The 14,426-nt window shown below is 45.5% G+C and overlaps 1 protein-coding gene across 3 annotated transcripts in view; it reads left to right on the forward strand.

The window, feature by feature from the left end:
• Positions 1-10,673: 10,673 nt before the first annotated feature.
• Positions 10,674-14,426, forward strand: part of LOC137332601 (eukaryotic peptide chain release factor subunit 1) — a 43,344-nt gene continuing 39,591 nt past the window's right edge. The window contains exons 1-2 of one of the 3 annotated variants that reach the window (XM_067996555.1): positions 10,674-10,724; positions 11,022-11,143. In XM_067996555.1, the coding sequence (XP_067852656.1) occupies positions 11,058-11,143 (86 nt within the window). In that variant the 5' untranslated portion in view covers positions 10,674-10,724; positions 11,022-11,057. Of the gene's footprint in view, positions 10,725-10,748; positions 11,144-14,426 lie in introns of those variants that run through there. The other 2 variants (XM_067996554.1, XM_067996553.1) reach the window with 2 other exon arrangements.

Genomic DNA, 14,426 nt, shown 5'->3' on the forward strand with positions numbered 1-14,426 from the left:
TTCAGGAGGGCATAGACAGACTGGAGAAATGGGCAGACACATGGCAGATGAAATTTAACGCAGAAACGTGTGAAGTGATACATCTTGGTAGGAAGAATATGAACCAGAGTGTGCCCAAGATCTATGTAAATGTAATGGGCCCAGTGGTCGAACAGAGGACCCTTGCCACTATAGTCCTGTTTACTAGAATATATTACTTGCCACCAGGCATTTTCTTTGACTTCAGTAGGTAGATTGAACATACACTAACAAAAAAATGGGAGGACGCTGAGAAGTGTAGAGGAACAGAGGGACCTTGGAGTGCATGTCCACAGGTCCCTGGAGGTAGCAGGACAGGTAGATAAGATGATTAAGAAGACATAAGGGATACTTTCCTTTATTAGTTGAGGCATAGGATATAAGAGCAGAGAGGTTTTGCTGGAACTGTATAAAACACTAGTTAGGCCACAGCTTGAGTATTGTGTACAGTTCTGGTCATCACATTACAGGAAAGGTGTTATTGCACTAGAGAGGGTACAGAGGAGATTTACAAGGATGTTGCCAGGACTGGAGAATTTTAGCTATGAGAAAAGATTGGACAGGCTGGGGTTGTTTTTCTTGGAACAGAGGAGGCTGAGGGGAGATTTAATTGAGGTATATAAAATTATGAGGGGCCTAGATAGAGGGGATAGGAAGGACCTATTTCCCTTAGCAGAGGGGTCAGTGACCAGGGGGCATAGATTTAAAGTAATTGGTAGAGGGAATAGAGAAAAGCTGAGGAAAATTTCTTTCACTCAGAGGGTGGTGGGGGTCTGGAACTCACTGCCTAAAAGGGTGGTAGAGGCAGAAACCCTCAACTCATTTAAAAAGTACCTGGAGGTGCACCTAAAATGCCGTAACCTACAAGGCTACAGACCAAGTGCTGGAAACTGGGATTAGGCTGGGTGGCTCATTTTCCGCCGGCGTGGACATGATGGGCCGAATGGCCTCCTTCTGTGCCATAAATTTTCTACGATTCTATGACTACCAGGCCAAGGCTCAGGCCTTGATCCAATTGATCAATTTATTTAACATTAAACAGGTAAATGAACTCTACTTGGTACAAACAGAATATTTACAATAAATTACAAAGAACAGTATTCATGAAATGCCAAAACAGCAAAGATACATTTGCACTACTCAACATAAAATTGAAACATTGGCTTCTTTTGTGACTAAATGCCAGCATGGAGCATCTGACTAGCTTTGTACAACTGAAAGACTGCCTGATGGCAAGAATGTCAGCTTAATGTCCCCCATTCAAAATCCATTGAAATATATTGGAACAAAGGACATTAAAAGCTGTATCTCTCATAACCACACTCCTCATTGGCTAGCCATTCGTAGGTTGTTAATTACATAGGATGTTGCCCCAGCCACTTTGAATGAAGTGTGATAGGTTGGTATTAACACTTTATCCAGCTAGTTATCAGAGACACTACTGAACAGATTGACATTAATGGATCGGCACTCAACAAAGATTAGCATATTAAATCCCTTTTGTTCAATCAGAAAACATCACAGGCACATAAAGATGCATATGCAAGACTCACACAGAGCCAGATAAGCATGATATGTTTATAGTCCTCAACCAGACTATCTCCAGGTCTCTGCCCTTGATGCTTATTTTCTATCACTAAGGAATGTTTTGCTTATATAAGCCTTCATGGTTTTAATTAGCCTTTGACTTGCCAGTTATTCAGTCTAACTATTGACTCCATTTTGAGGACACTTTTAAGCAGAGACTCCATTTTGAGGACATATTTAAGGCGATTCTCAGGGAGTTGCGCCTACAGTGAAGAGCTCAGTAGTCTTGAACTCTGGTAAAAGAACAAGTTAGAACAGAAGACAACGTGATAATCCTTGTTTTAAACACAGTGAGAATGCGAAGCGGAGGCAAAAGTTGTATTTGGAGCTCTTGAGGAACAAGTCCGGAGAATCAATAACTGTAGTATATTAGCAAGATAGAGACTAAAAGAGGTTGTGATATACAGCGAGAGATTGGAGAGGAAAAAGACAGCACATCTTCTTGTAGTCTTCATTTTGACAGGGTATAGGATTATTACGAATTAAGATCGGCTGTAGATATCTACCTGAGTTCAATGGCGTCTGTTGACCCCATAAATCTGAGCATTTTAGTTTTATGGTGCAGTAGTTAACTCACCCTGTCCTATATCTACTCATATGATAGCATCGCCCCTGTGATCGGGACCAGATACTTGTATCTTTTGATTTCTCCAAAGTTACTATTAGGTGAGCTGAGGCTTGATACAAAACATTAAGTTGCTTTATTCCACAGCGAGGTGAACATACAGAACAACAGTTCTAATCCGATTCACTTAATTCAATTAAAACTTACGTTTGCCTAATGATACACAAATAATGAACACGCTTCTATAACCCACTTCCATGCACTGTCTATTTGACTTAAAGGTAATTTGCTAACTCCTTGCTCTGGTATCTTACCCCCTCGCTGCACCTTTCTGCTCCCTGCCTCCAGCTTTTGTAGTTATACCTTTAATCAAATCTTACTGCTCGCATTTGAGGCTTTGTACACGTCCTTCCTGTCCCCGCAGGAAGCTAAGGCTTGGTTTCTGACCACTCCTTCTGACCAATGATTGGCCGGAAGAGCTTCTAAACAACGCTACTGTGCCCGTCTCCCTTTAAAACTAGCTTCATGTAGTCTCAAATGAAAGAAAGGCTTGTATTTATATAGAGCCTTTCATGACCTCAGGGCCTCCCAAAATGCTTTACAGCCAATGAAGTACTTTTTGAACTATAGTCACTGTTGTACTGTAGGAAACGGGGCAGCCAATTTGTGCACAGCAAGATCCCACAAACAGCAATGTGAGAATGACCAGATAATCTATTTTAGTGATGTTGGTTGAGGGATAAATATTGGCCAGGACACCAGGGAGAACTCCCCTCCTCTTCCTCAAAATAGTGCTGTGGCATCTTTTACATCCATCTGAGATGGCAGATGGTTTCAACGTCTCATCTGAAAGACAGCACTGCTGACAGTGCAGCACTCCCTCAGGACTGCACCAACTAGAGTATCATCATGGATCATATGCTCAAGTCTTTGGAGTGGGACCTGAATTCATGACCTTCTGACTCAGAGGCGAGAGAGCTGACACAGCCACAGCTGACATTTCATCCATTACCAGTGTGAATGTTTGTTGGGATGCCCTGGATTGAGATAACAATGTCCCTAGTGTTTCGGGCCATCCTAGATAATAGTGTCAATGTATAGCCTTAATACACATTTTCCAAATGCCTGCAGCCTGTGGCCTTCCTTTTAAAACCTGTACGAATCCACTTTGTTTCTAAGCCGAACACTTAAAAAAGTAACTTTTTTCCCAATTTTTTTCTATGGAAGAAATGGGCAAAAAAAAATTGGTTTACATCCAATGAGTTACTTTTGAAGTGCTGTTTTGTAGGCAACAATGGGAAGTAACTGCCCAATATTATTTCACCTCATGACCAGACAGATGATTGACTCTAGAGTTCATGTACAATTGGTACCAACTTGTCTTGCAGCCTGATCAACCCCGAGCTGAGCTTCTGACCCCATATCTTCTCCATCACAAAGACCGCCTACTTCCACTTCTGTAACGCCTGCCTCCGCCCCTATCTTAGCCCATCTGACGCTGAAGTTCTCATCCATGCCTTTTCCACTTCAGACTTGATAACTCCAATGCTTTTCAAGCTAGCCTCTTATCCTCCATGCTCTATAAACTTCAACTCATCCAAAACTCTGCTACTTGTATCCTATCCCACACCAAGCCCCGCTCATGTTGATTTGCTCCCAGTCCTCCATTGCTTCTAACTTAAAATTCTCATCCTTCTGTTCAAATATCTTCATGAACTTGCCCCTCCCTATCTCGATAACCTCCTCCAGGCCTACAACCTCCCCACCGCACTCTCCGCTACTTCGATTGTGACCTCTTGTGCATTCCTCCTTCCCTTTGCCCCACCGTTAGTGGCCATGCCTTCAGCTGCCTAGGCCCCACGCTCTGGAATTCCCTCCCTAAACCTCTCCATCTGTCTCTCCCCCTCTAAGACCCTTCTTAAAACCTACCTCTTTGGCCTAGCTTTTGGTCACCTGTCTTAATATCTCTTTCTTCAGTTCAGCGTCCATTTTTGTCTGATTACACCCTTGGGAAATGCCTTGGGATGTTTCTCTAAGTTAAAGGCACTTATATAGATGCAAATTGTTATTGTTTTCATGGCACTAATACAATATGAAGAGGCTAACCCTATGAGGTAGGATTTGCAATGATGTTTCCTATTAACCTTTACTTTTCCAAACAGATGTACAATTCCCTCCTAATAACCTCCTCCTGCCAGTCATGTGAGAGTATTATTCTGTAGAGATGATATCACAATCTCTCACAGTTTTCAGTCTGTGTTACTTCACGACTGCCTAACGCTGGCGTACACCGGGGATGTTCCCCATTACTGGTATGAATATAAGGGATGGTAGTGAGGAGCAGCAAACATCACCAATGACAACGCCATTCTGTGAAGTTCCACTTTTATGTTTGAAGGGAACCAGCTGTGGATTGACTGAGTACAAAGTCAACCGAAGCAGCAAGTTAAACTAGTCCACTCCTGACCGATTTGATACCTGGGGACACTTCAATTTCAGTCGATAAGAGATTTCCAAAGTGGCAAGAAAGCAGCTTTGGAGAGGTGAGTGGCAGCTCAGTGGCAAAAGGCAATCTTGTTGCTTCACAGGCAGGTGGGTTTAGAATGTTGCGGAGGGATAGCATCACAATGACCACTGTGAGATTGTGATTAAACAAAAGCTAGCGGTGCGATCCCTTACTGGGTAAAGGCGTGGGGCCCCCCGGGGGGGGAGGAGTGGGGTTTGCCTGATATAACACTGACAACACAAAGTTGCAGTTTCATTCTCCGGCTTGTGTTGGGTTAGCTGGTCTCAGTTGGGTCACTACTTTTGCCCTCATGCCCTTGGAGTAGGAAGGAGGGATATCAGCCTGGGTTGCTGCACCTGGTTGCAATCTGATACTCCACCCACCGCGGGATGGAAGATTCTCTGGTTGAACTCGACTGTTCGCAACCTCAGCATTCTACGCGACCCTGAGCTGAGCTTCTGACCCCATATCCATTCCATCATAAAATCCGCCTACTTCCACCTCTGTGGCATCGCCCACCTCCGCCTCTACCTCAGCCCATTTATCTTTGAAATCCTTTGTCGCGTTAAGATACCAGCTTTTTTTCCCCGGATTTTCTAAACTGAACTCAAATTCTTCCAACTGCCACAGTGGCATTTGAACTCACATTCTCTGGATTACTCGTCCAGTAACATAACCACTAAAACAACGACAACAACAACTTGCATTTATATAGCGCCTTTAACGTAGTGAAAACATCCCAAGGCGCTTCACAGAAGCGTTATCAGAAAAAATTTGACACTGAGCCGCATAGACGGATATTAGGACAGGTGAGAGGTAGGTTTAAAGGAGTGACTTAAAGGAGGGGAGAGAGGTGGAGAGATGGAGAGGTTTATGGAGGCAATTCCGGAGCTTAGGGCCTAGGCAGCTAAAGGCACAGCCACAAATGGTGGAGCGATGAAAATCGGGGATACCCAAGAGGCCAGACTTGGATGAGTGCAAAGATCTCGGAGGGTTGTAGGGCTGGAGGAGGTTACAGGGATAGGGAGGGGCGAGGACATGGAGGGATTTGAAAACAAGGATGAGAATTTTAAAATCGAGGCATTGCCGGACCGGGAGCCGATGCAGGTCAGTGAGCACCGGGGTGATGGGTGAACACTACACTGCCACACCCTGCCTGTTCTCCAGCATCTCTTGATGGCTAGTTTCGCAGCTGCATTGGAATTGATACCATGTACACCTCTTTCCTCCAACACGTCCATTCAGTTATGTCAACATTCAAGATTAGATTGGGTAAGTGGATGAAGGAAAAGAGGGGGGGGTGGGGGTGAAGGGATATGGGAACAGGGTGGATAAATGTGATTGGGACTATTTGCTCACATAGAGGCAAACGCCGACCTAGAATGTAATTCCTATATAGTTATCTTTTACCGAGATTCCTCAGTCACTCAGTTCCCTCCTCCACCCATTTCCCAGATCTGTCAACATTGGGGGAGTGTTGACAGTGACACAGATTGCAAACACATTACTCTCTCCCCCTCCAATATTCTCCCACCTCTCCTGCAACAGTGCAGTCCTGCGTGCGCCATTCACCTTCTGGCTCCTTGCCATGCGGCTATTCTTGATCTGTGAGCCGTGTCGGTGAGAGATGGCCGGTTGTGCGACCGCAGGGGGCATCACAACCATGATTGACTCCCTGCCCCCCCTTTCTTAGTCCAGGTATAGCTGGTAAACACAGTTAAATATGTGGAGCTCTGCTTATTTTTCAGAGCGACATACATTAAAATAATTAACATTTTAAACTAAAATCTATAATTGCCGCCACCCCTCCCAGGGTACAGGCCAAAAAGAAGGGAGCAAATTATTTTTTTAATTGTACAGAGTAAAAGGGGATTACATTCTTGAATAATTATACATATCAATATAATTCCATTCACTTTATGGCTAACCTCTCTCCCCCCACTTACTAATACCGGTGTCAAGATGAAAGATAAGATCCTCATATTCTTACCATTGGTTAAAAATGCAGGGGGAGCTACCCTGACACCCACCCTGCAACAACAACAACCTGCATTTATATAGTGCCCTTAACATAGTAAAACATCCCAAGGCACTTCATAGGAGCGATTATCAAACAAAAATTGACACCGAACCACATAAGGAGACATTAAGATAGGTGATCAAATGCTTGGTCAAAGACGCAAGTTTTAAGGAACGTCTTAAAGAAAGAGAGAGAGATGCAGAGGAAATGAGGTTTGAGGAGGGAATTCCAGAGCTTAGGGCCCAGGTGGCTGAAGGCACGGCCGCCAATGGTGGAGCGAAGGAAGTCAGGGATGCGCAAGAGGCCAGAGTTGGAGGAACGCAGAGATCTCGGAGGGTTGTAGGGCTGGAGGAGGTTACAGAGATAGGGAGGGGCGAGGACCATGGAGGGATTTGAACCTGAGGATAAGAATTTTGAAATTGAGGCTTTTGGGGACCGGGACCCCAATGTAGGTCAGTGAGCACAGGGGTGATGGGTGAATGGGACTTGGGTGTGAGTTAGGATACAGGCAGCAGAGTCAAGTCGAAACAAAGTATTTAGGTGTGAAATACAAAATGTCTGTGTAGTGCTTTAAGTCCCTTGTTTTCTTCATTTTGCTCATTTCAATCACTAAAGTTTTTTTGAATCATTGTATGTTTGAGAAATCCACACCAAAAAAACAAATAGTTCTGTTGCATTGGAAGATATTCTCCACCCTCATCCAATTTTTGGGGAAATAACAGGACCACTGTGGAAATTCATCTATTCTGACTCTATTTTCCAAGTTGCTCTTTACCACAACAACAACAACTTGCATTTATATAGCGCCTTTAACGTAGTAAAACGTTGCAAGGCACTTCACAGGAGCGATTATCAGATAAAATTTGACACCGAGACATATACGGAGATATTAGGACAGGTGACCAAAAGCTTGGTCAAAGAGGTAGGTTTTAAGGAGCAAGTTAAAGGAGGAGAGGTAGAGAGGTGGAGAGGTTTAGAGAGAGAATTCCAGAGCTTAGGGCTTAGGCAGCTGAAGGCACGGCCGCCAATGGTGGAGCGATTAAAATTGGGGATGCGCAAGAGGCCAGAATTGAAGGAGCGCAGGGATCTTGGAGGATTGTAGGGCTGGAGGAGGTTACAGAGATGGGGTGGGGGGGTGGCTTTACTCCCTTTCTTTTGGTTCTGCTTCAAGCCACTTACTACTGGCTGATCAAGGTAGTGGCCTAATCTTGGCCATCTCCCAGTGTACCTCTGCAACTGAAGTTAGATGCACACCATGTCGATTTGTGGTCTAATTTTGACATGCCTTCCCATACAAACCCACCATGCTCGTGACTCAGAGCCTTCTATCCAAACAGTCTCCCCTATCTGAGTTCCAAAAATCACTGCTTTGAGGATTGTGGACAGGACGTTGGTCGTACCAATCTAGGGTTAATGTTCGGTGGTAAGTCTAATTTTGACCTTTCATCTCCTCCTTATTTCTTAATAATCACTCTGATCCTGTCAATAACACTTGGCATGCTCATGGTGAGTCGCAGGTTTCTCTAAACCTGGCTTTGTTTTACTGCTTCTCTCTTACTCTTCTCCTTTTGCTGATCTCTCTCCCTCTCTGTTTCTCCTCTCTGTTCTGCTGGCCTCTGTCTGCTTTTCTGTTTTTTTCCTCTTTTCTTTTTCCTCTCTCTGTACTTCTGTCCACCTCTTCTCTTCTCCTTTCGTTTCAGCCAGGCGGTGGGTTGTCAGTGACGGGAGAGATCTGGCCAGCACCAGAGGAGGTGTCGAATGCCAGGTTGTCCGAGAGGTGAATGATCCATCCAGGGCCACAACTGGCAGGGTGTGATGGGTAGCACGAGAGGAGAAGGATTGGGCCAGGGCCGATTTTCTGGGTTGCGAGTACAGGGATGCATCCAGCAAGGACTGCAGACCAGGATTGTAAAGTAAGGTGGGTGACACTGTGGGGCATTGTGCCATAGCCCTAACTATCTTTGGGAGAACTGAAAGGTAGGTATAAAAGTGGTAAATATATAGACTTTACAGCTAAGATAACACCCTGGTGCGACATTCAGGTATGATGGTACTAGCACTAGCTTGACAAACAATTCTTGACACATAAAGACTTGGATTTATATTGTGCCTTTCACAACCTCAGCACGTCCCAAAGCGCTTTACAACCAATGAAGTGCTTTTGAAGTGAAGTGACATCACCGGCAGACGGGAAGTAAATGTGACACAAACAGGAAATCTCAAAAATATCTCATCCAGCACTTCTGAGAAGGCAGCACTCCCTCAGTACTGTCCTGAAGTGTCAGCCTAGAATATGTGCTGTACAATATGCTTATCTCATTACTCGACATATTTTGTATCAGACAGAATAAGTGAAGGGTTTATGATGATCCAAAGTCATCCAGGGCCCTCAGCAAATGTTGTTCCACAGTCCACTTCACGCCATCAGCACTTAGCTGAGTCTTCACCCTCATAAAATTTTCCGCACATTGGAAGGTCTAGTTTTTTTTTCTATCCCCAATTTTCTTCCCTCCCTTCCTCTCTTGGAAGTGTGGACCTACTCACCAGGGATATGGGTGCATTGGTGTCGGTCTATTATCTCTGATATCTTGTTCAAGTCACCATTATTCATGTTGGAGGCTCAACAGTGAGAGCTTGCAGGCTATCTGACTGGAGGACAACAGAGCTGAGTCCTGCCCTGTCCTCACCCACATCTACACACCCCGCACTTCCAATTGGATAACATTCAGAACCCGGACCAATTTTTCCTTTCTTAACACATGGGTTCTTAATGCAGGGAGACAAATCGTAGTGCTCCTACCACAGTCCCAGATGAGATCAGCGTTTGACCCTGGGACTTTCACAGTCTGTGTGACTCGAGATGGACACTTTCCTTCAGAGAATTGGGCACACAAAAGGGACTGTATTCTTAACAAAGATGTTACAACCAAGAATACTTGTTTCTTTAGATAAAGATGTCTCTTTTCTCAGCTGTGTAAAACAGTGAAAAAATTATTTCCTGTTACCCTTAATATTAGAAGTTAGGAAACAGTTCTTCACAAATCTCATTGAAACATATAAAATTCTGACAGGGCTAGACAGACTGGATGCAGGGAGGATGTTTCCCCTGGCTGGGGGGTCCAGAACGAGGGGTCACGGTCTCAGGATACGGGGTAGGACATTTAGGACTTAGATGAGGAGAAATTTTTTCACTCAGAGGATGGTGAACCTGTGGAATTCTCTACCACAGAAGGCTGTGGAGGCCAAGTCACTGAATATATTTAAGAAGGAGCTAGATAGATTTCTAGACACAAAAGGCATCAAGGGGTATGGGGAAGAGAGTGGGAATATGGTATTGAGATAGATAATCAGCCATGATCATATTGAATGGCGGAGCAGGCTCGAAGGGCCGAATGGCCTACTCCTGCTCCTATTTTCTATGTTTCCATACAAAAGGTGGTAGAAGTGTGGAACTCTCCCCCACAAAAAGCAGTAGATGCTAGCTCAATGAATAATTTTAAATCTGAGAGCGATAGATTTTTGCCAGCCAAGGGTATTAAGGGATATGGTGCCAAGGTGGGGGGATGGAGTTGGATCACAGATCAGCCATGATGTCATTGAGTGGCAGAACAGGCTCGAGGGGCTGAACGGCCTACTCCTGTTCCTATAACAGCCAAAAAGATAATGTTGCCGCAAAATACCCTTTGGTTGGCACTTCTGAAAGCAGCTAATGGTGAAGACGTTAAAATAAAGTCATGGTAATGCTTTGAAATAGTACTAATAAAAATGGTGTTTTAAACTGCAGGACATAACAACCAGGAAGAGGGTGAAAGGGGAAATGGGAGAGAGAGAGGGAGGAGGAGGGGGGGGGGAAGACTACAATTCCCATAACGCCCCGCGGCCCCGCCGCGCATGGCAGTTAGGGAGGGGAGGCGAGGCGGGACCAATGGGAGAGGGTTTTAGTGGGCGGCCGGGTGGCGGGCGGACCCAATGGGCGGCGGCGATGCTGGCGACGACGTCAGAGGGAGACGGCAAGCGATCCATGTGAGGTTAGCACACATGCGAGCCGGTGTCTTACGTCAGCGGGAGTCAGGCGGCGGAGAGCGGGGTTTGGACGGACGGACGGACGGAGGGAGAGGGAGAGAGAGGAGGAGGAGGACAGAGGGGGGAAGAAAATAAACACAAAAATAAAAAGACCGGATAAAGCAGCGGCGGAGCCGGGTGCTCGGGGCCGCGCGTGTGGTGTGGTGTAGTGTGCGTGTGTGAGCGAGTCCAGCCAGCCACTCTCTCACTCACTCGCCGTCTCTCTCTCTCTCTCTCTCTCTTCCCCCCGCCGAGGGCAGCAGCAGCAGCAGCAGCGGCAGCGGCGCTACGATCAGAAAATGGCGGACGATCCGACCGCAGCCGACAGGAACGTGGAGATCTGGAAGATCAAGAAGCTCATCAAGAGCCTGGAGGCCGCCAGAGGGTGAGCGAACATTTCAAAGACACACACACACACACACACACACACACGGGCTGCACTCACTTCACCTCACCCCCCCCCCCCTCTCCCCCTCCACTCCCCTCCTCTCCCCCTCCCCTCCTCTCCCCCTCCCCTCTCTCTGAGAGGAGGGGGCATGGGGCAGGGAAGGATTGGGGGGAGAGGGATTTGTGGTGGTCGGGGGGGGGGGATCTTACTCGAGTTGTTTCAAAATGGGTCAGAGAGGGGGGGGGCCACCACCTTGTGGCAATTTAATTCGAGACCCGGCTGCAATTTTTATATATATATATATATGTATGTTTTATTTATGACGCTATCTACGATTGTGTTTTTAAACTTCAAATTTTAAGCAAAGTTCAGGTCTTTCAAAGGCTATTAGGAGCCCACATATATGTGTGTGAATAGGTTGTTATATAAATTATCTGCGTGTGTTTGTGTAACACCCGACTGTTGCGCTGCATAAAAGGCTCTCCAGGCTCGATGGGACAAAAAAAAATTGCACAGTTCAGATGAAAGCTTTCAGAAGAATAATTTGCATTATACAGCTCCTGTTGTGATGTCCCAAAGCGCTTCAGCCAATTGAGTACTTTTTGAATTGTAGTCACTGCTTTAGAGAATAGCCAATTTGCGCACAGCAAAATCCCACAAACAGCAATGAGATAAATGGTTTAGTGATGTTGGTTGAGGGCTATTTTTGGCCAGCACTCCCCTGCTCTTCAAATAGTGCCATGGGATCTTTTACGACCATCTGAGGGGGCACATGGGGCTTCAGTTCAACATTTCATTTGAACGGTGGCACCTCTGACAACAACTTCCATTTCTATAACGCCTTTAATGTAGTAAAACCGTCCCAAGGTGTTTCACAGGAGCATCATCTGACAAAATTTGAGACTGGGTCACATAAGGAGATATTAGCTCAGGTGACCAAAAGCTTGGTCAAAAAGGTAGGTTTTAAGGAGTGACTTAGAGGAGAGAGAGGTGGCGCTTGGGCCCAGGCATCTGAAGGCAAGGCCGTCAGTGGTGGAGTGATGAAGTTTGGGGTGTGCAAGAGGCCAAAATTGGAAGAGCGCAGAGATCCTGGAGGGTTGTCGGCTGGAGATGTGGAGGGGTGAGGCCATGGAGAAATTTGAACACAGATGAGAATTTTAAAATTGAGGCGTTGCACAGTTCTCCCTCAGTACTGTACAGAGGCATCAGACTAAGATTATGTACTTAAGTCTCTGGAGTGAGGTTTGAACCCACTCGGAGGCCAGAGTGCTGCCACTGATGTTTGCAACTGAAGTCTAGTAACAATTTTCCCATAAATTTAGAAATATGATTGAAAAATCCAAGTGTGGAGTAATAAGTAGTACAAACTAGATAGTTGCACTCAATCTGCATTTCAGGACTCAGTGCAGTCGATGTAAATGGTTTCGTAACTGTTCTGTTCTCATCAGATTGTTGTGATTTTCCTTCAACTGGACAACATTGGGATTTTAGGCTAAAATGGAAGTTGAAGTCCTTGTAGATATGGTCACAATTACCTGATGTACTGGACCTCAGCAAATCAGTCTAGTTTAGGACGAGTGTGCTCAAGAGGAAAGTATCCCTCGTGTAAAATTTAACACTGTTAACATCACGTTTTGACCTCAGCTAGTGATTCAACTGTGAAAGGTATCACAGCCAACCTACTGTACTTGCCTGGCATCCACATGCACACACTTTGCAATAGCACAAGAGCCCTGCCTGTTTTGTGTCTCTGTCCACAACGGCTGAGAAAAGCTAACTCGGCATGGACTAGGAATTGAACTTGGAACAATCTGGTCTGTGTTTTCTTGCAATGCTGTTAGGAAGTTTAACTTGTGGGCCTGGGGACATTGGTCCTTGTTTGGGGTGATGAATCCCATGAATTTCTGCAATTACTTCATATAGTGGTATCCTGCCCAAGTACTGCAACATGGAAGCAGTGAAAATGCTGATCCGAGCAATAACAACATTTCCCCCCTCGTGCTGCCTTAATTTTCCGCTGCAAAACTTTTCGGGGCTGCCCGGCAGACAGAGTTCTCCTGGGATTGTTAAGAGTTCTAGGGCTTCTGGTGGAGTTGGCCCTTGCCGTATCCAATCACTGGAGCAGCAATCAACAAAGCAAACAGAATACTGTACCGTGTACCAAAACAGTAAAGTACAAGCTGGAGGAAGTAATGCTTAAATTGTACAGCGTTCTGTTTAGACTAGAACTTGAGTACTGAACCAGTCTAACCATTGAGACACAGGGGAGACATTCAAACCTCAGAGGCATGTTCAGGGAAATGACAGGAGACTGATTCGTGTTGATGAGGACTGAGTTATGAGGAGAGACTAAAAAAAACTTAGTCTTTTCAGCCTTGAAAGGAAGGTGACCTTGTATTACATACAGTCTACAGCACCGAAACAGGTCATTCAGCCCAACTGGTATATGCTGGTGTTTATAATCCACACAAGCCGCCTCCCACTATAATTAGCTCTTCCCACTCTGTCCCTAATCGAATTATACTGGCCGGGAAATTCCTCAGAGATGTTCCCGCTCCGCTGGTGCACCAGAGATGTGGCAGAAACCTTGTTCATGCATAAATGGGGTTTCTGTCGCACTTCCAGAAGAGTGCCTTGGAATGATTGTAAATGGTACAGAAAAGGTATATTCTGAACACTTAATTTAAATAAATCATCATTGGAGTAGGGAACACGGGGTTCAGAGGATTAAAGAGCAAATTTATCATGCTTGTGAGGGAGTGCAACACATAGAATGGGCTGGGTAGGGTAACATGGGAAAAATCTTGCAATTGTTTAAGGAACAGTTGGACATTTTGATGGGACTGTAGGGTGCATGAGTCGAAAGGCCTCCCATGTGCATGTCGGTCTTGTGATGCAGTCAGTATAAGGTGTTTGACAGTGCTTCTGTATGACTTGCCTGTTGAGATACATCCCTTGGTGGTGCCTCGTTGTTTTTCTATGTTTTGCATTTGGAGGCTGTCGCTCCTGTTGGTTACAATTTCACAGTTGCAACCAGCCCTTCAGCACCTTGCCACAGTAACAGTTCTTCATCTGTAAGTCTAGATAGTGACTGTTGGCAGACTATTTAGATGTGGGAACGTTGCAGCCAATCCCAGTCCATATACTGGCCTGATATCCACACATATACTTAGTTGTCAGAAGTGAGATTCAGGGTTGTTTATTCTCCTTCCCCCCCGCCCCCCCCACCCCTCCACTCACTTTGTGTGTGTATTTTCTTAGAGTGACCATTTCTTGGTTG

Source organism: Heptranchias perlo, chromosome 14 (genome assembly GCF_035084215.1).
Source record: "Heptranchias perlo isolate sHepPer1 chromosome 14, sHepPer1.hap1, whole genome shotgun sequence".
Lineage (NCBI taxonomy): Eukaryota > Metazoa > Chordata > Chondrichthyes > Hexanchiformes > Hexanchidae > Heptranchias > Heptranchias perlo.